The sequence below is a fragment of the Puccinia triticina genome, chromosome 18A, assembly GCF_026914185.1.
Source record: "Puccinia triticina chromosome 18A, complete sequence".
NCBI classification, from domain to species: domain Eukaryota; kingdom Fungi; phylum Basidiomycota; class Pucciniomycetes; order Pucciniales; family Pucciniaceae; genus Puccinia; species Puccinia triticina.
Genome location: NC_070575.1, coordinates 989,173 through 1,012,847, shown reverse-complemented (window position 1 = coordinate 1,012,847; position 23,675 = coordinate 989,173). Strand labels below are relative to the sequence as shown.

The following is a 23,675-nucleotide window of genomic DNA, read 5'->3' as shown; positions in this document are numbered from 1 at the left end:
ATTCATTCATTTTATTTTTGAACACAGAAATATCGAGCGTAGAAGGGGAAGGGAGGTCAAGAAGCATGGTCATTAGAATTCGATAGATTCTCAAGAAAGACACTGTTCCACATTACTCTCACCTTGGTACGAATTCCTCAGCGTTTGGATTGAGGGGTTTGCTTGGGAAGAAGCCATGGGCATCAGAATTAGATAGACTCTCAAAACAGCGGATGTTCACCATTCCTCTCACCTTGGTTTGAATTCATTAGCAAATGGATTGAGATTCTGAGCTTTCGTCTGGTAGTAACCAGTACCTTTCCGCTTTTGATTCAAGAGCCCTGTATAAAATCTCATCGGACCATTCGAGTTATCGTGTAGAAATACTCCTCCCGGTAGTACTGAAATTTCAGGATATGCTCCGTGGAGATTCATGCTTTGAAATTTTTCCGCAGTCAATGATCTAACCCGGGCTTGTTGTTGGCCCATCATGTGTCCATAGTTCGATGCTGGTGGCAGATGATGAGAGATTGATTGGTTCAATTCTATGATAAGAAAGGAACTGGTTGTTTGAACTCTGCAATAGGACCGAATGCACTTACGTGGCAGTTGCAAGGGTGGCATTATCCTTGCAGATTCCTTAGAAAAGGTTCCCGGCAAAAAAAAAATGGGAGAGTTTGGGGATACGGGAACCATCACTTCTGGATTGACGTTGGAATTGGCCGGAGCGGCCAATGGAGGGTCACCGTCTGACTCTGAGCTCTTGGCTGATCGACTTTTGGATCGGTTTGAGCTCTTGGCTGATCGGCCTTTGGAACGGTTTGAGCTCTTGGATGGTTGCCCTTTGGACAGGTTTGTGCCTGAAGAGCTGGAACCATGAAGTCTTACACTGTTAGTCAAGTCCCCGTCGCTTGACAATTCGGATCCCGATGACTCCACATTTGTAGGCGAACGAATTATTTTGTAATAGCTAGTAGGTCTATTAGTTTTAGTTTTCATCGCGTTGCGAGCATCACGGATAGGTCCATCAATGCTAATCGTGGGTGAAGCATTCGTCGAGATAATCAACAAGCCTAATAGTAAAAGCAGCCAACGGTCGACTCGGAATGCGCACATTCTGTTGCACTCAAGGATGAAATGGCGGGTACTGGGAGTTTGTGGGGAGTCAAAACTAGTCCTTTAAATATCACAGCGTTGTGCCCTTTTGTTCCGATGTAAATGCAGATGGAGTGTGTTTTGCAGTGAGTTTCATGGAATGTGTTTTACGGTGAGAAGTGGTCCCTGCCGAGTTGCGAGCGGCATGGGAGATTCCTCCTGGGCCTTCCTCGACTGGTGGTACAGACCGTACCAACCCGTGCATCTCGGAGGAGTATGCTCAACTTGAGGGCTCTGGTAAAACACTGGCCGTCTCGACCTGCAACTTGTTCCAGACCTTGAAAGATGTGACCTGTGTTTTGTCATGCTGTGCTATTATCAACGGAGGGAACCAGCAGCGAGGTCACGTGCTCCATAGATGCAACGTGAAGCAACAGACCTTGGGGCGCGTCCTGGCGCGTCGCGGCTCTCCCTTCAAGACTTGAAGCACCGAAGGCAAGCTTTTCCCCCGGCGCTATTGTTCAGCCGACCGAAACCCATGGGGAAGAGCACCCAAGAGGAACAGCTACGCCGTTTGTTGAGGTGGAAAGAGCAGAGTATGCTTTCGACCAGTCCCGCATCTTTGCGACCAACGTGGGGAAAGCTTTTTGCTATACAGCTTCAGGGGGTCATCATGCAATTAAACCAACCAAAATATTCGGCTGTTTTTACATCTTGGAAAGAGGTGGCCGTTACAGCTATTTCTGGAGATCCGAAGCATTACTTTGCTGTATAACTGGCCCTTGCAATACAAAAGCAGAAAAGATGATGGTAGGGTGTTCAACTTATTTCCGACCAAAGAACTGAAGTTGGGAAAAAAAAGTCATGATAAGGGTCATTTTGCCCCGATGTGTGATGTTTTTTGCACGGGTTGGATTGCAGCAAATGTTTTACTACATAGAGTCTACTCGACGGCCTTGGTATTTTTAAGTTTACTGAGAGCGGAGAGGGAGATCTGATCGGGGAGGAGCTGTGTGGCAGATTTGGTATCGATAGTAGGAAAGGGGAGGGCCTTGATGTGTCCGGGGAGGAGGGCCTGATTATGGACGTTCCAGCCCTTCCGGATCCAATGTTGGCCGACCCTATGGACGCCCTTCTCGGCATCGGTCACCCGGACAAACGTTTTCTTGGGTCCCGGCACTTGGCCCTTCACGTAGATCAGATTCATGTCGGTATCGATCCTAGCTACTAGGAGGTTCCGCACCGTCACCGGCTGGTTTCCCATCCGTCCTGCCATCTTCTTCCCCGGCCATACTCGCCCTGGATCCTGTCACAATACAATCTCATTAATGCGTCTATTTTATCTTCCTGGTCTCTCGTTTATCGCGTGAGAATCTTTGCGTGTTACATATGTGAGGAAGACTTACTTGATGTTGTCCTGTAGAACCTGCTTTCCGATGATGCTTAGTTGACCCATGCGACGCATTTCCTCCCGCGAACCCCCATCGTTTCATCACTCCCGCAAACCCTTTCCCCTTCCTTTTTTGTAACAAACATCCAAGCAGCCGAACCGGAAGGAACATGTCGAAATATCAGTTATTGCTTCTTTTTGCACCCAGTTGGATGAGAAAAGTGACCGACGAATTTGATTTCACGTCCACAAACTGGCCGGGTACGAAATGTGCCGCAGAAATTGAAGTACCTAAAAAAATAAAAATAAAAAAGAGGGGAAACTCAACACTACCTCCCAAACACATAAAATAAAATAGACTTGCCGATAGGGGAGAAGCACTGATGATTAGAGACGACGAATTCAGTGACTTTCTGTTTGGGTGTCAAATTGAGTTGTTTATAGTATTTCAATTGGGCGTTATGAATTGAGTTTCTCGAGAATTTGTCGGTACATCCGATCTGGATTGCGTCGTAGTTGTCACGTTCCTTGTACTTGTGCCCGACCACCTGAACATCCTCTAACTGGATAAATTAGGAAATCAAGGTTGAGTTTCTCTGTCATTCTATTTTGGGGGGGTCTTTTGAAAATGGATTGACGGATACCTCTAGTACGGTCACCGGGATCCTGATTCCATCGGAGTCCCAAAAGCTGGTCATGCCGCGTTTGCGGGCGAGTACGCCAGTTCTCCGGAGACCCGGAACCCAGGGTTTTTGCGGGGGGTTGATGAGCTCGGTGATAGAGGCAGGAGTGGAGAGAGATTCGGCGGGCGCATCAGACTGGGTAGTTTCTTCTGGCCGAGTGCTCGATGATGATGATGTTGCGAGTGTTCTTATGGAGGAGGATATCGGCTGGCTTCGGATCTGCAGCTGGAGCAGGGTCGAGAGTAGGATGGGGTGGTGATGGAAGAAAGACATCCTGACTGTTGGCGGCTGGGTCGGAGATCGGCAGGGGGTCGGCTCATTGGCTGAAGCTATTTCGAGTGAGCCCACCCCATTTTGGAGTGTCCGCACCGGCATGACCAAGCCGCAGCGGGGCCTCCCGGACTCTCCCTGCTCGCTCCCGGCCCGCCGGCGATCGATCGTCACCGATTTCAAAAAACAACCATCAATAAATAGCCAAACATCAAAATGGGTGGTCTCCTCGAACTCGTACCTGTGAGTAAACATCATCAAGAACTCTCTTGGTCGGAGTACCTGTCTGATCACCCGGCTCTTCCTCTTGCCAATACCATCGTTGCTCGGTGTCTAGGCGTAAGATTTGCTTGGCTCTCTTCTATGATGACCTAATCAGTTAATACGTTCTTGTTCTTTTGAACAGTGGTGTCGTCACTGGCAAAAATCTCGTCACAGTGTTGGAATATGCCAAGGCTCACGGATTTGCCATTCCGGCCTTCAATGTGAGTATTCAACTGCTGCACACACACGCATTTATCCAATCCTGTTGGTGTTGTGCATCCTCACCAATATCTTCTCTTCTCCTTCACTTTTATTCTGTAGTGCACCTCCTCTTCGACTGTCATTGCGGCCTTGGAAGGCGCTCGAGATTCCAAAGCACCCGTGATCATTCAGGTTTCTCAAGGTGGTGCGGCATTCTTCGCAGGCAAAGGGGTCAAAAATGGCAACCAAGAAGCTTCGATCGCTGGGGCTGTAGCCGCCGCCATGTTTGTCAGGTAAGTTTTTTTTGTTCTGTTTTGATTGGTTTGACCCTGTGTAACAAGTTCATCATCAATTGAGAAAAAGAAACCGTTTGATTGCCCTATAGATCCATCGCCCCCACCTACGGAATCCCTGTGATCATGCATTCCGACCATTGTGCCAAGAAGCTCTTGCCGTGGTTCGATGGAATGCTCAAGGCAAATGAGGATTACTTCAAGGCACATGGAGAGCCGCTATTCTCGTCCCACATGCTTGACCTTTCCGAGGAATCCAAGGAAGAGAATATCGAAATCTGTTGCAAGTACTTTGAAAGAATGGCCAAGATCGATCTCTGGCTAGAGATGGAAATCGGCATCACCGGTGGTGAAGAAGATGGCGTCAACAACGAAAATGTTGATAATGCTGCTTTGTACACCCAACCAGAGGATATCGTTCGTCCTTGTATTTCTCCTGTCAATTTCTTTCTTCCCTTCAAAATTGCTGACATCAGACGGTTTCTTGATCCAATCTGCTATTGCCCAGTGGGATGTTTATTCCGCTTTCAGCAAGATCAGCCCAATGTTTTCGATTGCTGCTGCATTTGTAAGTTTAGCATCTGAACATCCGCATAGTCCCGGTGAGCAGGTAGAACTGTTTCTGAATTTGCCGTATGACTGGCTTTATGTAGGGCAACGTTCATGGTGTATACAAACCTGGAAACGTCTCTTTGCAACCCGAACTCCTTGGGAAGCATCAAGCTTACTGCAAGGAGAAACTCAAAACGGATGACCCACGACCTCTGTATCTCGTTTTCCACGGTGGATCTGGCTCTACCAAGAAGGAAATCGCAACTGCGCTCGAAAACGGAGTCGTAAAGGTATGCTTGCTCGCATTAAACCGAATTGTATATTTTGAAACACTGACTAAGCCTTTCAATTCCAACAGATGAACGTCGATACTGGTTAGTTTGAGCAAACTGAACTTTTGCTCTTGCTGAAGTGCACGTCTTGACGGGTTTTTTCATTTTATTTTTTCGTTGCCTGACCGGTTATAGATACCCAATGGGCCTACATGGAAGGCTTCCGAGTGAGTTCCCTCAATAGCCACAATCTCAGAGACCAAACATAGGTGATTGATGAGTGACGAATTGTCTACACTTTTTCGCAGAACTACTTCGAAGCCAAGAAGGATTACCTGAAAACACAAGTCGGTAATCCGGAAGGCGCTGATCTTCCTAACAAGAAATGCTACGGTCAGTAACATTTTCAACGTGTTCTAGTCCTTATCCTCGTGACTGCTACTGATACTAAATTTTTGGACTAGACCCACGAGTTTGGGTACGAGAGGGAGAAAAAACGATGGTCAAGAGAGTCATGGAAGCTTGTCAAGATCTCAAGAACGTCAACGTACTTTAAGTAATTAGTTGATCAAGTGGTTTTCTGATGTGAAGTTTACCATCTTCATAGCCGCCGCCTCATTCTACCAGTCTTCCACCCCAGTCGAATTGAGAAAATCAAACAACTCTTTAGATCTTTGGATTCTTTATCTCAACTTTCATACATTAATACAAAAGATCCGATGTAGTCACAATCATTGAAGGTTTGCCTAACAGAACATGTACATATCCAATCTGTTGACGCCAACTTGCTATACCTATGAATGATGATCTTTTTTGCTGCATCCATAAATACATAATTTGTTGAGTCGTTCAAATCGTCATGGTCAGCATCTTGAATATACTGTTGGCTTTTATATCCACGCCCTCGGCCCTGTAAGTGTTTTTGTCCCTCTGAAGCCTGATTGAATACCAAAACCGCGTAGATAGGAATACCCTAGCTTAACACAAGTCCCCCACTTCGGAGGGCCCTGGTACAGCCTGGGTTGGCGCAAAGAGGCCTCGCGCGAAGCGCGACCTCCGAAGGAGGGACTTGGGACTAATGTCCACTTTTTGGCCTGAGGGTTTGAGGCCTTTTGGTGGGTGTTTTGTGCCATTCAAATTTTGACCCTGTTCCCAAAGGGCCCCAGGCATGCCCTTTGGATCATGAAATTCATCTCACTCTTCCCTATCTTTTGCCGGTACACACGTCTCTGGAAGTCCAAGCGTTCTCCTCCCATGACCCTCCAAACTTATGGTTTTTGGGGTATTCTGGGCTGTATAACATGTGTGGATTGAAATGACCTCAGAAAACAGTATGCTCATTCGATTCAATTCCACAGGATCCAAGCTCTCCGAGCTCTGGTCAATATGCCTCGGCCAATCCAGCTCATGCATCCAATCCTCATTATGAGGACATAGATATGAAACCAAGGTGGTCAGCTATATTGACCCTTCAGGGCTTCAGCAGAGGCTTGTCAGTTTTTGCTGTGTGGAGGAAGAAAGGAAAAAAGGGCATAAAAAGCCACAAAAGCCCCAAACTCTCAGGCAAAAAGTATGTCATAAGTCATAAGCTTCTCCTACGGAGTGTCCCTTTGGGACGTGGGGTTCCCCCCCCCCCCTCCGTTTGAGAGGCTTAGTTAGGCTAGAGGAATACCTTGGTTGCCACAATTCAGGGCTTTCACTTCTTCCCTCTAGTGTCAGTCTCCACAAACTTAACCCAAGTCCCTCGCTGCTGCGGGCGTCTGGTCTTGTGAAGCAAGCCTCCAATAGCCCTTGGCAGGAGGGACTTGTGCGCTATCACCCCCTTTTGCAGAGTGTAGAATTTGAGTTTGGCTGGGTGGTTTTTCCAAACCATCACAGTTCCTTGCCCTCAAAACCTTATACCTTAAAAATTTGCTTGGCACAAAGCCTTGCTTCTTGCGCGTTGTGGAACTACTCAAAGGGGAGAATAGAGCTTGGAAGGGAAATGGATAGCAACAATAGTACTAATGTAAGCTATGCAAGGGTGCTGATGAGGCTGCCTTCCTGACTAATGCTGAGGGGATGAGAGTAACACTAAGAAAAAGAAGAAAAGGTGTGGCTGATTTCTGCTTGATCTTAGGAGCTAGTACTATGAGCTTAACTACTGACTACTGAGGGTAAGAGAGTTGGAGGAGTGATGAGAGTGAGGAATGCAATGGCAAGGTTCAATAGCAATGGGTTCAGGAGCAACTGCACTGATATCAATGGGTGATGAGTAATTTCTAACTTATAATTTCTGTATATAGAATTCTGCATGAGGTGCAAGTGAGGGGGGGAAAGACAGTTCTTATAGTAAGGAGGGATGAGCACAGACAGTGGAGGCATTCTGGCTATGGGAATAAAGGAATGTACAAATGGGGAAGAGTGATGTGAAAATAGTAACAGTATGTAATGATGAGCAATGCTGAAAGGGGAATGCTGGTTATGGGAATAAAAGAATGTACTAATGGGGAAGAGTGATGAGAACATAGTAACAACTTGTGATGATGAGCACTACAGAAAGAAGTAAGCACAGATCTAATGATGTAATGTGTACAATAGGTATAGTACATAATGAGAAATGTATGTAAAGGGTTTAGTATGTGAGAATAAATATGTAAAAGGAATGTACTGTAATGATTCAAGTAGGCTACTAATGAAGACTGTAGGTTGTCTGTAAGTCTTATATCCTCTATAACTACTGAACCTTTGAAGATAGGGGTATACTATGTATGAGTGACCATAAGTGAAATTTGATGTAGAATCTGAATATGCAATAATAATGAGGTATTTGTGAAGGGTTATGGAGAAATGCTCAATGTAATGATGAATATATGTAAAAGAAAGCAATAAAATACTACTTATGGTTTGGAATGGAGCACCACAGCGTCATCTCACACAATCTGAGGTATGTTACATCATTTCTTCAAGTTTAAATAAATTATCAAAGTCAACCAAACCTTGAAGTTTACTGAAGTCAAGTAACAGAGAAGATCCGTGCTCACATACTTATAAATATACTTTTTTTTTGTCTCCAAGCTACACCTCTCAATGACCAATCATTTGGTCATCAAGAAGGACACAACACCACAATGACTGGTCTACCGGTCATCAAAGAGGACACAACCTTTGGATGACCGGTTTGACCGGCCATCCAGAGGACTTCACCTCTTGATGACCGCTTCAACCAGTCATTGAAGAGGACAAACCCTCTTGGTCATCCTCTCAATGACCGGTCAACCGGTCATTTAAGAGGACAGACCCACTCGATGACAGGCCAACCGGTCATCAAAGAGGACATAACCTCTGGAGTCTGGATGACCGGTCATCAAGAGGTTGTGTCCTCTTTGATGGCCAGTCAACCACTTCACCTCTTGATGGCCAGTCAACAGGTCATTGAGAGGTTGTGTCCTCCGATGACCGGTTGACCGGTCACCGAGAGGAGTTGATCAGCTCTTGATGACCAATCAACCGGTCATCAAGAGCTGAAGCCCTCTGGATAACCGGTTCGACCGGCCATCCAGAGGATCCCCTTGGATGACCAGTTCAACAAGGATCCTCTTTGATGACCGATCAACCGGTCATCAAGAGGTGAAGAAGTCCTCTTTGATGACCGATCAACCGGTCATCGAGAGCTGAACGGATGACCAGTTCAACCTGCCATCCGGAGGAGTTCAGCTCTTGATGACCGGTTGCGAGGTCAAGAAGTCCTCTTTGATGACCGGTTGATTGGACATCAAGAGGTGAAGAAGTCCTCTTCAATGACCAATCAACCGGTCATCGAGAGCAGAATGCTCTTCATGGACCTTTCATCAAAGAGGAGTTCAGCTCTCGATGACCAATCAATTGGTCATCACGAGCTGAACTCCATAATCATTTTCTTGCATCTGATTTTTTGTTGCTTGTGGGTTTGTTGTAGAGATTATTGATTGTTTGATGGAGCCATGTATGGTAGCTAGTTGGGAATGATGAGTGCAGTAATAACTGGACTTGCAAGAAAAATTTATGTGGCTGCACCAAACACACATGTTATAAGTGTTGTCTTGGTTTTATTGTTTCTATGACAACTTCAACCTGGCTACATGTGTCATGTAAAGTGATACACAATTTATCATATAACATCGCGCGGCCAAACGGGGCCTAAATTGTTGGCTAGTCTCAATCAACCTATGTACAGGCTTTTGACCCGTCTGAATTTTAACAATGACATGGAATCACACTTCCGATGATGGCGGCTCGTCGACCCGGAAGGGGACTACTAACAAGAAGGGCAGCACCAGCACGACTACAGCCAACAAGTGATGACAAACCGGCGGCCGACAAGCATGATTGGGAGTGTTTTGACACACTGGGCGGGAGCACAAACAGCACCACCATTGGGGAGCCATTAGTACTATAGACAAGCTGATTGCCAACAAGGACAAGCATTGCCATTCAGCTGCCGCGCCGCCAGACTCACTGCTGCCCATTGCTTGCCCAGATACAACTACTATGAAACCCGACTCACTCGCCTCTTTTTTTTCCTTTTTGTTTAATGATTTATTGCTTTTTTCATTCATTTTATTTTATTCTCTGTATTTGTGTAAGACCCTGATGAGCAATACCAAGCAAAGATCATCCCCCCTCTCTATGCATCCACTGCGGCAGTCGGTGCCGCCCCCCCCCCCCCTGGGCCGTAGCTGAGTTGCAGGTTCTTCCCATTTTTGGAAACGTTTTCCGTAACGGCTTTGCTTTAAGCGCAACATTTTCAAAAAGCGCATAGGTTATGGAAAACGTTTAGTGAAAACTGAAAGTTCTATGTAACGTTTTTAGTTTTTGTAAACTTTTTCAATTCAGTATGCTGGTTTACAAAAAGTTTTCAAAAACCTTTCTGCCTCTGGAAACCTTTTTCAACTCGTTCAGAAAAGTTTTGGTGGTTTGCAAAAACTTATTTCCTTAATGAAAAAGTTTTGGTAAACTTTTTGAGGGATAGAAACCAAATGGTTACTGCCAGCTGGATGCCAACTCTTTGGCATAAGTTACTGAAAAAGTCTCAAATTGGTTTCCGCCGCGAACGGGACCCAACGTCCAAAGTGAATTCTATTAAAAACTTTCTTGAGTGGTTTCAAATACCACTCAAGAAAGTTTGCTTGCAGCCGTGGTGTAGAGAGTAGTGAAGGCGTGGTGACGCAAACAAGACCACTCCCAGCCAAACCTTGGATCTGGTTCACACCAGAAAGGTGTTTTAGTATGCAAGTCCCTCCCTCCGGGAGGGGTTGCTTTGCAACCAGCCAAAGCTCCACGTGCCTGCAGGACCTTGTGTCAAGTTCAACTCAACTTACCTTTCAAACCTAACTTAACATAGTCCCTCGCTGCTGCGGGTGTGTGTCTTGCGAAGCAAGCCTCTGACAGCCCTCGGCAGGAGCGACTTGCGCCCTATTGCCCCTTTTTGCGGGCGCTAGATTCTAAATTTTGGTGGGACAGATTTTCAAACCGTTACAATTCCTTGCCACAATGACTTTTGGTGGAATAAAAGATCTTGGGTGGAAGCTATGCTTCTTCCCGTCCTACCCCCAAAAACTATGAGCAATCATGACAACCCTTCTGCTCCAAATAAATTTCCCCAGAAAATCAAACTTTGGCATCCAACTGAGTCACTTGCAGAGACGGTCGGTGCTTTCCAACTTATATACATACTTTTCTTCAAAGTTACAGTTGATCAACACAGCATACATTGAACTCAGAGTATTCTCCATCCTCATCCAATCAATCCTTGTCAACAATTTTTCTAACAACAACTAAACCAACTCAACACACTCTTGCGCAACCATCCAATCCTACATACGTAAATGTCATGGCCACTCAAAACAAGAATATTCCCAACCATCTCCAACACAAGCATCAAAAAGTATTAGAAATATGGGGGGTCATGAAATCTCTCAATCTTAACCCAAAAAAGTTTTTGATGGCTTTCCTCACCAGCAGCAATATCAATTTGAGAGTCCGCCGTGGACTCTGGGGGTCTCCTGATGGATGGTCCTCAACCCGTGACGTTTTGAATGTGATCCAACACCTTGTTTGCGGTACTGGTGACAAAGGAAAAGATAATTGGAAAGAGTACATTCTTGAGGAGGTGTGTAGTTTTTCATTTTTTTAATCTTTCAAGGGTATCTTGTTGGTTCTAGAATCTCATGTGGCTTTGGTTTGATTTTAGGCAAAAATTATTCTTGCATCTGACAGACCTAAACATCACAATCAAAAGGAAAGTGTTACTTGGTTCAATGCAAACAATGTTGCACCCAATTTTTTCAGCACAGAGTCAAGACGATTGCGCAACAAACACCTCATGACAAAAGGTTCCCCATTCCTGTGTCAGCTCATCAAATTCAAACTTACGAAGCCCGACTCTACTCCGACTCACAATATCAATGGGAAAGTCAGTGATGATGTCAAAGACAATGAGACAGGCTCTCTGGTTGATTTTGAAGAAGCTGCACAGGTTAATAGTCCCAAATATGATAAAGAGACCTGTGCCGAGAGAAGGGCACATTCTGTGGGTGGTTCATTTTTTGTGTGCTTTGCTCTGAAATGTCCAGAAGGCTGATTGTAACAAAACAGATTGCATTGACAGTCTGTTCAATGGTTGGATTTGGGAACAACAGACGAAATAATGCTCTACAACTGGCAAACTCTGTGTCAATGGTGGCATGTGGCGTTTCTGAACAAGTGAATACCTTGAACTGGGTAGGATTGTCCGCTTCCCGGAAGACTGTGCACAAGGCTTTGGAATCACTTGGACAACATGCAAAGAAAAAAGTTGTTGAGAAAGTTGAAGCGGCCAAAATTCTCAGGCCACTTCTTTGCATCAATAACATTGACTTCGACAAAAGGATGCATACAAAATCAGTCGAACCATCAACTCGTACCTTTCACAGAACGTGGGGATACTTACACTCTGTCAACCCAAAAGTACTTGCCCAATTTGATCCGACTTCACAATTGACAGCTACAAGAAATCAATTGAAATTTATGCGGAAAAAACTGTCAAACCCTCTGCGTTCTTCCCCACCGCTGAACAAAGCCTCCATTTTTGTGATTTTCTCAAAAGTCAGATAGCTTTGGTCCTTTTCTCTTACATTGCTCAGATCAAAGACAAGAATTCTGTCCCAAAAGATCCACCACCAATCAATACAATCACCCCAGCAGTACCCAATATTACTATGCTCAAAATGATGATTGCCTCTGATAATAGCGCAGAGGGGATCGGGGAGGTTCTTCAAGGATTCAACAACCAAACACACAAAACTGCAACCAAGTTCTCTGAGAAACTTCAGGCAATGGAAGGCGACCTCGGCACTTATTGCAATCTTGAAAGTTTATGAGGCCTCCGACAGCCGACTGGCCACCCAGAAGAGCGTTTGGGGAATTGCTTTATGCTACTTGGAGCTTTGCATACGCTGTGGAATATTGCTCAAGCTTTATTCCTCCTCCACTACGGCAATAGTTCCAACTCTGAAGACCTAGGTGCTTGGCATACTTTGGAATCGTTGGGCATTCCAACCAAACATCCTGTTACAAAGAAAGATTTTATGCTTATGATTTCAAACATGCAAAGAGTGCATGAAGTGACAATAATCCGCTGTATACTGTTGGTGTTTACCTTCCTGATGATTCCACCCACCCGATTTATAAGTGCTTACAAAGCTTATTGTTGTATCTATGCAGTGATTTGATTGGACAGACCTGTGCCCCTAATGTTGACAATGAACTACCCCTCTGGGAATCCAGTCGGGCACAGAAGGTTATTGATCAATGCTATGACAAATTGTTTTTGCCTAATGCTTGTGAAGACACCGCAAAAAACAAGTCACCAAAGCTGTCAAATCTATTGCTTCGTCTACATGATTTTGCAACTGTCATTGAGGCCGGCCGTGCAATGAAGGCTGGTGATATTGGACGAATTCTTAATATGTGGCGCATGTGGTCGGCTATGGCACAAGGAATCAAAGGCCTCGACAAATATGCAATCCATCTCCCCCAAATGGTTATCCTACTAACCGAAGTACTTCCACCTGGTTTGGAATACATTCTTCAGCACTCAATGTTGGTTACTCCCAGTGGCAGGCCCAATCACTTTGTTCGCAAGGACTTCTTTCTAGAGTTCAAAATTACTGGCTCAAATATTTTTATAATAAGAGCGGGATCGGGACAAACATTCATACGCTGATGGATGTTTTCTCTTTCAATGTTTCCATTGTACGTGTAGCACTCCTTCTTTATAAATGATAAACGTTTTTCATCCTGCTGATTCTATCTAACCAGCTTTGAGAACTTGTACGCGACATGGCCGGTCTTTCCGGCGAAAAATATGTACAGCAGTCACACAAATGCCGCTTGACCACGAATTCAATATCTAGTTTTCTTCAAATGGCCAACCATTACAATCCCTTCTGTAAATCAACAAAAGAATATAACTTTCAATCTACTCCTATTTGAAATGTACACAAAAAGGGGGTTGCTTTCATGCAAAAAAACTTCAAGACCAGTAATTTAACTAAAAAACATCGCTTCAATCCGGCCATTTCTCTACATTACAATGATCAACCAAACAACAAAACAAATGAAGAAGAAAGCAAAAGCGAGGACTCGGACTAAATTTGATTATCCAAGGTCTCCTGTGGGTTGGTCTTTCTTCTTTTGTTAGACTGCTTGTTTGCCTCCTTGGTTGCTTTGCGCTTATCAGCATTTTCTTCCTTCCTCTTTTCTTCCTCCTCCTTTTTTTTTCAAAGTAGCCTGTTGCTTCTCCTCAGTCCTCTGCTTCTTTTCTGCATCTTCGGCGGCCTTCTTAGCCTTTTTTATTTCACGGTCGGCGGCGGTTTTCCTCTTCTTCTCTTCCGCTTCTCGTTGTTTCTTTGTCAGAGGCCTATCTCTAGTTGGTTCAGGTCTCCTTCCTTGTCCCGGATCAGACATAGATTGTAATTTTTTTGCCGAAGTTGCCCCTACCAGCTGAAGCAATGAAGGGTCTATGTTGGCGAAATTGGTGCCTTGAGTCAGATTGTCACCCGCGTGCTCAATTGTTGGTCCGTTGGGTGGTACTTGAGCATCACTGTTCTTCTTGTTCATCGCTGGTTGGCATTTTTGTGAGTTCGTCCTCTTTTTGGCTGATTCCTTTCCAAGTCGACAAAATTCTTTGTATGGTTCATTGTTTCGATACATTTTCATCTGAGCCAGTATAAAATGCTGCCCAGTAATCAATTCTCCCCCAATCGCAAGCTCGAGATGTTCCTTCAAGCCTCCTTTTTCTGTGACTAGTACAGCTGCCTGAGCATCATGAATTTTGAAAAGGTGATTGGCCTTATAATACAATACACCAGTTGCGTACTTAGGGGTAAGTCCCCCCTGACGGAGGCTCGCTTCGCGAGTTCAGCCTACCTCCCGGGGGCCCGACGTCTCGAGGGACTTTGTTAAGTTCGCTTTCAAACCGGCTAGGCGCGGCCTGTCCAGGTCCCAGCAGTCTGGCCCGGAGGCATCTACGTCGCGACAGGCCCATGAAATACACGCCCACTGCTCCCTCAACCGGCCCAGTCCAAAGTTATTGCCGATAGCCGTACAATAATCCTATATGGCTGCTATCTGGAAGAGTCTGGGTCAGGAAAATGTGAATGTCTTTTTCAAGCGCCAGTCGATAAAGCTTGATCGGAAGTATAAGTAACACCCACCTGTGGGCATAGTGCTCCACCTCCATCACCTCACCAAAATACCAACAGGCTTCGCCAGAGTTTTCCCGCATACCTCCTTTCACATAACATCAGATTGGGAACCATGTTGTTTACGCGCGCATCAACCTGGCTGTGTTTCTCAGTCATCCACATTGCGCTGCTGACACAAGGCCTTCAGGCTCTCAACTTACCATCTTCCACTTCAAAATCACTCATCTCGCGAGCCCCACAGTCGGCTTGGTGGGGATCCATGTTTAATTTTTTCCCTAACATGTGGAATAGAGGCTCACCTGAAAGAGGCCAATCGCAACTACCTTCACCCAACCCAGCACCCATTCAGCCCCAGCCCAGACCCACACCACCTGCTTCCCCACCACCGAGCCCCGTAGAAGTATCTTCCTCCACGCCTACCAGTCCCGAAACTTCTGCACCCGCAGACACAACTCCCAAACCTACATCAGTGCCTCCCACTCCTAATAAACCCCCACCGCCGCCTCCATCAGCGCCAGTTGCTCCCTCTAACCCAGCCCCCAATAACCCGACCACCGCTCCTGTGACAGATCCATCTCCAAACGCGGCGGGAGTTTGTCCCCAAATTCGCGTGCGCAGAGAATGGCGAAATATGGAGCGCGACGTCCAGAAATCATACATCTCAGCAGTCAAGTGCTTGCTCACGAAGCCTTCAAGATTGCAGCCTGGCTCAAGTCGCCGGCTGTATGATGATTTTGTCTTCGTACACGACAGATCTCGCAATTCAGTTCATTGGGTTTCCGCCTTCTTACCATGGCATAGGCATTTTATTTATCTTCAAGAGAAAGCCCTTATTGAATGTGGCTACAGCGGTAGCTTGCCGTAAGTACCATTCATCGTCATTGCCCGAGCATTCGTCAGTAGCGTTAATCCAGGAAATGATCTATCTCATCAAGTCGCTGGGACTGGACCTTGGATTCCGATAACTTCACCAAAGCGCCGGTATGGTCACCTGATCCAGAGGTTAGATTTCCGCCAACTTTCCTTTTCTTCTTTGCCATGTGGCTGACTCGATATTTCGATGACACAGACCGGATTTGGGACCAACGGCGCGGAGAACACTGCTGATCCTAATGGGCTTGGGGGTGGATCGGTTATAGACGGAGCTTTCGCCAATCTTCAATTGCGTTACCCTGATCAGCATGTCCTTGAGCGAGGTTTTACTTCACCGGCAAAATTCAATGAGGGGTACGCCCAAGAAATAATCCACTAAGTGTCACAATAATACTCATCGGTGCTTGTGCTATTTACAGAGGAAAAACTTACGGAAGCCAATATTATGATGATACGGCTATCAAGGTTGTTCAAAGCAGTCAAGACTTCTTGAATTTCCGAGTCGCGATAGAGGGGACTAATCCCTCGAGCCGTGGAGTCAGTTTACCGGGTCCTCATGGTACAATCCACATGATCATTGGAGGGGTCAGTGTTTCTTTACTCAGAGATCTTGTCACGGTTCATCAATATTGAAGCAAACAGCACATGAATTTCGTAGGACATGTCCCCCAGCTCTTACGCACCTAATGATGTAAGTTCTCAACCGAGTCATATCTTTCCATTCGTCCTAATGCTGACTGTGTGCAATAATTTCTCCATCTTGCGCTTGCGGTGCCATTGTAGCCGTATGCGAAAATTTTCCTCTATGGCGCTTGGCGTCCATCTACAAAGACCATGTACTAACAGTAAACCTGAATCCGTAGAATTTTCTTTCTTCATCATGGCAACGTCGATTATCATTGGTCAACATGGCAAGACGCCAGCCCAGAGGCCAGACTGAAGGATTATTCAGGAAATGTGAGTAGGGCTATGTTACTTTTTAAGATATTCCATGTTGACCTTGCTAATATCAATCTTATTTTATATCAGACGGTGCAAGGAAGGAACGTCAACAATGCCAAAATCACTGATATGTTAAGGTTCTTGAATTTGGGTGCCGATCTACCAGTCCAAAAGGTCATGGACACTCGCGCTTTCCCTTATTGTTACGAATGTGAGTTCAAAATTTCCGTGACCACATTCATTAACATTCAGAATCAACCGGCTAATGAACGATTCCTCCAATTTAACAACCTTCCTAGATGAATAAAAGAAAATCTTGTCATGATCCCATATGCTTGCTTTGGATTCTTATCGGGTCATCTGTCTCGTTGTTTTCTAACCATTATTGTTTCCACGCCCTCATTCCTAATCCACATTCATTGCCACCGCCCCTTGTATCTACCTATCAAACCTGTTTTTATGGCTTATATATGTGTGTAAAAAAATCCAATTTCAATCAGAGACTTCCCGTGAGATTTGCGACCCTTGCAAAGGCTCGAAACATGTTCTCGTGGTCCCTGATCTTAACAAGACGGTTCTGACAAGCTCAGATCTACATTTCTGACAAGCTCAGACCTACATATCTTGATCAAAGAACAAACCGAGACACTAACCACCGTGACTGCCAAGCAAAAACCCCAGCAACGGCTAATACTTCTTTGCCAGTTGGAATTTGTATAAACCAGAAAGCATGCGTCATGTTCTCGTGGAATTAGATAGTGGGCCATTTGCTTGCAAATCAACATACTTTTTCCCCCGTCCTCTACCAAATCATCGGATTGGGCTGTGGTGCCAGAAGTGCTTCAGAGTCCTGACAGCAATCTCATCGCATGTGCGGCACACCTCTTGCGAGGAAATAGCAAATATACTTCCCGATCACATACTAAACATCTTCAACTCACCCCCTGATGCGAGGGCGACAAGAGCTTTAGGGGTGCGATTTCCCATGTCAGTTTTTTGAACAGCGGCTGTGAAGCTTGGGGAGTGAGCATTAATTATATTCGGACCTCAACCATCGGGCCAATTGTCGCCACATTACAATACAATGAGATCTCGGCAAAAAAGATTTCAGAAAAGAAAAGGAATTCAAGGCCAAAAAGTGTAATAAAGACAGATTAGCACAACCAGCAGTTAAGTTCGAATTGCGGATCGTGGGGGAGTTAGATTTGGATTATGGGTTGCCGTCTTTGAGCTAGGTCTTCACTAAGCTCTGGATATCCAGATATCATAATGATGGTTAACGATTTAGCTGGGGAATGATACCTTAACTGCATGTTAACTACTAACGTTAGAGGAAAACAAGTACAGAGAAGGGAGCCAAGGCTGGGTCTAATGGCGTAAGCCGCCGGGGTTCAGCGGCGCAGCGACCATAAGGCTTGAATATCTGTGCATGTGATGTTTATCTATGAACAATTGGCCTCAAATGTCTTCTTCTCCGTAACGTTTCCCTGCCGACCAGTCAGTCATGTATGAGTGGACTTTTGTGTACACTTCATCTTTGCTGAAGATCTTCCCAAAAGCATCGACAAAGTTTCCATTGGGTGCCATGAGATAAAAGAATCTGCATAATTCGGAAACCGGAACATATCAGCATTTACGAGTGATCGATGTTGGAGAAAAATGACGGGAAATGGTGCTTGTTGAACTAACATTGAATGATCTACCAGATAATCCTCGCCAGGTTTGACATTCGGTGGGGTCGAGAAATACACCCGATAAACTTTGCACATCTTTTTGATGGACTCGTAGTCACCAGTCAAGCCGATCATTTTGTGATCGAATTCTTCAAGGTATTTGGATATTGCGTCCGGTGTATCCCGGTTGGGATCGACGGAGATGAAGATCGGTTGGATTGGAATTTTGATGTTCTTGTCTTCGGCTGCCGGTGATTTTGTGCCAAAAGAATTTCAAGCATATTTTTCGTTAGTTCTTATGGAGACTACGGGACTCTCAAACTTTCCTCACCAATTCTGTTAATCACGGCACACATTTTGTCTAGTTCCTCAGGACAAATATCCGGACAATTTGTGAATCCAAACTAACGGCCGAGGTCAAACATAGTCTCGTCAGACAAGGGTATCACAGGAGGGGAAGAGGAGGATAAACAACGAACATAGATCAGGTTGAACTTCCCAATGAGATCTTTTTCAGTGAATGGTTTTCCATCCTGAGCATTGATGAGCTCGAAGGGGCCACCAATCTTAACTTTTCCTACGGACTTATTGGCCCTTTCCTCGCGTTTCTTTTCCTCGACCTTGAGTTTCTCATTCTTGAAGTAGAAGTAGATTCCGACACCAGTGGTGATGAAAAGGGCCAGCGAGACCACGTTCCGATTCGGTCTGGTGCTTTTGGCTGATTGGAACGATGAGCTGGGCGGCCTTGGGGGCGATTGGGGCTCGGCTTTCGGCGGGGTTGAAGTGGAAGATGGAGCGGCTGTCCCGACGAATCTGTTCTGACTGGAACTCTTTATTCGGACCGATCAACGGGATGATCAGACCGCGAGAAACACAGAGAGGTGAAAGAAATCCAATATTCACTCACCAGTGATTGCCTCAGACTGGCAGCTACCGCCCGGGTCTGAGGGCTCGGGTATCCACTGCACCCTAATTGCAGGCAGCAACACCGGCGGAATGGCGAAAGGCTGGATTTCATCTCTCGGGAGGGGAACAACTGTATCCAAGTTGAGGTTCGAACCATCCGGTGCTTCTTGACACAAGCCTCCCCCTTGGGAGATCCCGAGCCGGGGGCGGACCGGGCGTCCGGAAGGGACCCGCCTCGCGCGACGCCCCCCGGACCTTAAAACGGGGGCCAACGCAAGAAGAGTTTTCGGGGAGTGTTCAGCAGCTGATTGGCATCTCCGCCATCATGATGTCGAGTGACTTGCTCCCAGATGCTCTGGCCGGAGTCTGAGCTTGTTCCCGACCGGCTGACAACGGTGAACCTGCTAGTAGCCGAGGTCTGGAAGCTGTCAAGGATGATGGGAATATCACCAAATCGGAAAGAATTGTGGTTCAGGTTTTGCAAATGGGTGTTACACTTTTATCTAAGAAATTCTCATGTTCGAGCCAATCTTCTCCGCTATCTTATCTGAGGGGATAATACCATGTTGGGCAATCACACGTACATAACTATTGACCCAAAGGTTATGGGGATTTAAACTGAAGAGTCGTGATCAAAATTTGCCGAGGCGGTGAAGCCGCTGGTAAACCCTCAACAGTAGTCGAATATTCAAGGCTCTTGAACAAGCTGACCGTGAACAGCTACGCACATGACATCGACCCCAGCCCCGATCCTCTTATGAGCCTTCCCACTCTCTGCTTGCATGGGCAGGGGGAACTCGCCGGTTCCCGCTTGATCCCCTTCAATTAAAACTACATTCTATGTAGTGGCCCTCTCAGCTCTATTGTTGAGAATTGAGCCATCGTAGCTACCGGGCACTTGGGGCTGTCGTAGGACTGGGCAGTACCACCAAGAAACGTGGCTCCCATTGGGTTATAACATCCATGGGGGCTCAGGGAATTTATGTCCCCCCATCCGATTCCCACTTGAAGAACCTCTAATCAGTTTCTAATTTCCTGTATTTACACATTTATTTGGTATTCTTATCTTCAACCAGGCTGAATTGGCAATGGAAACAGACCCCACCCAAGCTTTCACCCCGGCAAGTGCAACGATGGACTGGACCAAGCTTTTTTTTGACATAGTTACTCAGGTTACCAAACTTGTGATTGGTGGGTTCCCATTCCCCATTCCGCTTATAAAAGCATGCCACCCATCATTGCTTTCACCCCAAACAAGTCCAAGGAGCAACCAATCCAACCACCAATAATCTTGTTGCAGCAGCCACAAAGTAGTGCAGGTGTGTATACGAGCAATTAACATACTATGTACATATATGTTCCTGCCTTCAACTGACTTTTCTTTTCACTTGCAGGTATATTCATGTTTGTTATCCTTTTCATCATTGCGGTGTTGATGGTTGCCAATCTGTGGTTGGGCCGACTTGGTTAGTATGTTTTCTCTGATGTATGCATTTATGTAGCTACTGATCATTCTCTGTCTTTCTGAAGACAAACAGGCATCGTCGGCGCAGGTTGCTGGGATCTCGGCGCAGGTTGCTGGGGTGTCGGCGCAGGTTGCTGGGATGTCGGCGGAGCTTGCTCTGTTGGCGGGGTTGCCAGCGCAGGTCGCTGGATTATCGGCCCAGCTTGATGGACTTGCCCAAGCTGCTCGACCTGGACAATCTTAAATTTACCCGGATCCCGTCTCCCTGCTCTGTTCCGCCAGATTCTTTTTCGTGATTGTCCTGCACATTTTCTTGCAATCCTTAATGTACCCCCTTATTCTTCAATCGCACATCATTCTCTCACTTCTCTTGTTTGCAAACCATGTCCCTCCAAGGCTCCCGTGACACACACACCGGGTGATCTGGTGGTCGATGACAAGTTGTTTTGGGAGAATCGGCGGCAAGGGGCTCCTTCGGTGGGCTTCCCCCCGCCGGCGCGGAGTCAGCCCGCCACTGCCCCCCCCGCCTGCACCTCAACCACCCCACATCCAGGAGCGCACGGCCGACGAGAACCACTCACGCAGCCTGCCCAGCCGACCGCACGACGACGCCATCCAGCCAACCGCCAGCCTCAGACAAGCCAAGGACCCCGCAGATACACCATGTCTGCTGCATCAGACCTGTCCTCCGAACTCGACATCCAGCACACACCCTCCGCACAGTCGCATATCCAGAGTCTGCTCTACGCCGGCTGCCATTCGCCCAGCTCGCGCCAAAGCCCATCGGCCAACGCTCGACAGAACACACTTGACGGGAACGCGGCCCTCGACACAGCCCCCGACGAACTGCTCTCCACCCATCATGGCCAGATGCCCAGCAGCTTCGCAACCTTGTTGGCCCTCCACAACGCGCTCGAGAAGGCCCTGCTCCTCCATCTCGCAACACAGGGCGCGAATGCTGCAATGACCGTCGTCAATCCCACCCAGCCGGCCGGTCCCCCTCCAACAACCGCCCCACGGTCTCCCTCCCGACCCGACGAACGGATGAAAACGCCCGAGCCAGACCCACGCCGCTCCCGGAGAGCGACGACCCCTGAGCAAGAGGAAGAAGACATGGTCAAGACGTTCAGGCTCGAAAGCTTGGTCTCCTGGCCGGTCATCAAGCCGATCGTCGAGCGCGGATCGGGGAAACACTTCGGCGAGCGAGAACTCGCTCAGCTTCTATGGCTCTGGCAAAACGACCCCGATGACCAGCCTGATAACGAGCGGGAAGACAGACAGACCCGGAAGAGGAAGCCGAGCGCCACCCCGGATCTCGACGAGCAGCCCCTGGAGCGTAGTAGTAGTCGGAGTACCCACCCGGACCAGCTGGGAGAAGCCAAAGAGCAGGTAGGCATGGGCTTCATCATCTCGCGTGTGCGCTCGCTAGACCCATCGGGGGGCATGGAGCAGAAGCGGCTACGGTACACGTACGGGCTGGGGCTGGAGATCAAGGCGCGGGAGAACCGGCCGATGCCGAGCTACTCGCTGCAGTCGCCAGGCAAGACCAACGAGTTCCTCGAGTCGCCCTCGGCGGCGGAGAGCCGGCCCCGGAAGAGCCCGAGCAGGATCAAGGCCAAAGACGTGATGAATCTGGTGGCCTTGTGGAGCAGCAAGTCGGTCGATCGCAGGGCGGAGGTCGCCCGAAGGCTGCGCGCCTATTGGCTCGCCCGCTCCACCACCGCCGATCACAACCCTCGAGCTACTCACACTCCCTCCGCCCTCCAACGGATCTCCGTCCCCCTAGGAGTCCTCCCCAAGCTCGACCAGGCCACCCAGACCCACCCCACCCATCCCTTCACCCGCCCCGCCTCAGCCTCAACATCCCCTCATCCCCGCTCCGACCTCAAACGCCATCGACTCGACCTCACTCAAAACTCCCATTCCCCTAAACGCCCCAAAGCCCACGCCCACTCTCGCCGCCTCCCCTCCTCATCTACCCCCATAGACAGCCTCAACGCTGCTGCTGCTCCTCCCTCTTCGCTCTCCCAACCTGGCTCTGGCTCGGTCCAACACAGGGCTTTGAGCTTGCTCGAACGCGTCAGTCTTCTTTTGCTTGCTGCTCCAATCGCCAGCTCATAGACAGCGGTTCTCATCTTTTTAATAAAATAAAAAAACACCCTTGTCTTGAACAGATTAAAGCTAAAGAAGACAAACAGGCAGCGCTCATCCACCAGCAATCCATGGCCAAATAAAGGAAGAACAGTTATCGTGGATCTCGTGTTTGTTCTAACAGGAGAGAAATAACATATTTTCTACAACTTGATATAATCAGATTTTTCAGATTGTGGATTTGCAGCTTGCATCCGGGCAGGGATGCACCGGTGATGCGCGTTTGATTAACCAACAAGCGACATCTATACAACGTGCTTTAATGGAGCTCAAGTGTCGTCCTGCAAAAGCCTTGCCTTTCCAACATCCTGAAGATGCCCTACCAGATTGACGACCTTACCAGAGATCCGATCTGCGGGTCCGACAACAGCCAAAAACATATCGTCTCATGTTTCGTGTCCGTACTGCATAACAGTCTTCTTCGGTCTCGACTCAGTGAGACGATATGCTACACGTGTAGACCTCCCTCGGGGCCCGCAAGTGTTCGCAGTCTCGCCGTGGACTGGCCCGGACTGGCCATACAGGCCACCAATGGCGGCCATACAGGCCACCAATGGCCAAAGTGCCCCAAAATATCTAAACACACGCATAACTCGACAAAGCTCCTCCGAGTCCATCCTTAAGGCTGCTCACAGGGACTTGCGTTAAGATTGGGACTCGAGGGCCATCTGTAGACTGGCAGGCTTGGTCCAGATTGGATCACACACAACTTCTGGCCACTTAAACAACACACACTGCCGGGCGTTAGAAGCCCCCGATTTCCGGTCAGACCCTGAGTCTGTCATGGCCCTGGAACAAAACACCCCGCCGGGCGTTTGAAGCCCCCAATTGCCCGTCACTGTTCTGGTGTTCGAAATCACGTTTAGAAGGGTAAAGCAGTCAAGTAGGGGGGAACAACTGGGCATACAAATTAACCTACTTCTGAGACGCCCATAAAGTGTACGTTGAACATAAGCAGT

General features: G+C 47.3%; 7 protein-coding genes across 7 annotated transcripts; 4 read left to right on the top strand and 3 right to left on the bottom strand.

The window, feature by feature from the left end:
• Window positions 1-228: 228 nt before the first annotated feature.
• Window positions 229-1,095, bottom strand: PtA15_18A128 (uncharacterized protein; the record flags this gene model as incomplete). Its single annotated transcript, XM_053164636.1, has 2 exons — window positions 229-488; window positions 582-1,095. 2 exons carry the CDS (start codon window positions 1,093-1,095, stop codon window positions 229-231), a joined length of 774 nt encoding a protein of 257 aa, XP_053028626.1.
• Window positions 1,096-2,017: 922 nt separating this feature from the next.
• PtA15_18A127 (uncharacterized protein) lies at window positions 2,018-3,420 on the bottom strand (the record flags this gene model as incomplete). Its single annotated transcript, XM_053164635.1, has 5 exons — window positions 2,018-2,380; window positions 2,481-2,592; window positions 2,695-2,755; window positions 2,829-3,027; window positions 3,109-3,420. 5 exons carry the CDS (start codon window positions 3,418-3,420, stop codon window positions 2,018-2,020), a joined length of 1,047 nt encoding a protein of 348 aa, XP_053028625.1.
• A 100-nt stretch (window positions 3,421-3,520) lies between these two features.
• PtA15_18A126 (uncharacterized protein) lies at window positions 3,521-5,555 on the top strand (the record flags this gene model as incomplete). The annotated part of the gene is made up of 10 exons (XM_053164634.1): window positions 3,521-3,660; window positions 3,824-3,902; window positions 4,003-4,175; window positions 4,268-4,592; window positions 4,684-4,743; window positions 4,829-5,017; window positions 5,086-5,101; window positions 5,195-5,226; window positions 5,308-5,392; window positions 5,464-5,555. The coding sequence occupies 10 exons, from the start codon at window positions 3,521-3,523 to the stop codon at window positions 5,553-5,555; spliced, it is 1,191 nt and encodes a 396-aa protein (XP_053028624.1).
• A 9,782-nt stretch (window positions 5,556-15,337) lies between these two features.
• Window positions 15,338-16,828, top strand: PtA15_18A124 (uncharacterized protein; the record flags this gene model as incomplete). Its single annotated transcript, XM_053164633.1, has 7 exons — window positions 15,338-15,567; window positions 15,642-15,708; window positions 15,776-15,933; window positions 15,999-16,164; window positions 16,238-16,270; window positions 16,609-16,732; window positions 16,821-16,828. The coding sequence occupies 7 exons, from the start codon at window positions 15,338-15,340 to the stop codon at window positions 16,826-16,828; spliced, it is 786 nt and encodes a 261-aa protein (XP_053028623.1).
• A 1,151-nt stretch (window positions 16,829-17,979) lies between these two features.
• On the bottom strand, window positions 17,980-19,257 carry PtA15_18A123 (uncharacterized protein; the record flags this gene model as incomplete). Its single annotated transcript, XM_053164632.1, has 5 exons — window positions 17,980-18,121; window positions 18,211-18,439; window positions 18,526-18,598; window positions 18,674-19,024; window positions 19,102-19,257. The coding sequence occupies 5 exons, from the start codon at window positions 19,255-19,257 to the stop codon at window positions 17,980-17,982; spliced, it is 951 nt and encodes a 316-aa protein (XP_053028622.1).
• A 1,068-nt stretch (window positions 19,258-20,325) lies between these two features.
• On the top strand, window positions 20,326-20,809 carry PtA15_18A122 (uncharacterized protein; the record flags this gene model as incomplete). Its single annotated transcript, XM_053164631.1, has 3 exons — window positions 20,326-20,419; window positions 20,495-20,566; window positions 20,631-20,809. The coding sequence occupies 3 exons, from the start codon at window positions 20,326-20,328 to the stop codon at window positions 20,807-20,809; spliced, it is 345 nt and encodes a 114-aa protein (XP_053028621.1).
• Window positions 20,810-21,228: 419 nt separating this feature from the next.
• On the top strand, window positions 21,229-22,799 carry PtA15_18A121 (uncharacterized protein; the record flags this gene model as incomplete). Its single annotated transcript, XM_053164630.1, has 2 exons — window positions 21,229-22,644; window positions 22,740-22,799. The coding sequence occupies 2 exons, from the start codon at window positions 21,229-21,231 to the stop codon at window positions 22,797-22,799; spliced, it is 1,476 nt and encodes a 491-aa protein (XP_053028620.1).
• Between the last annotated feature and the right edge of the window lie 876 nt (window positions 22,800-23,675).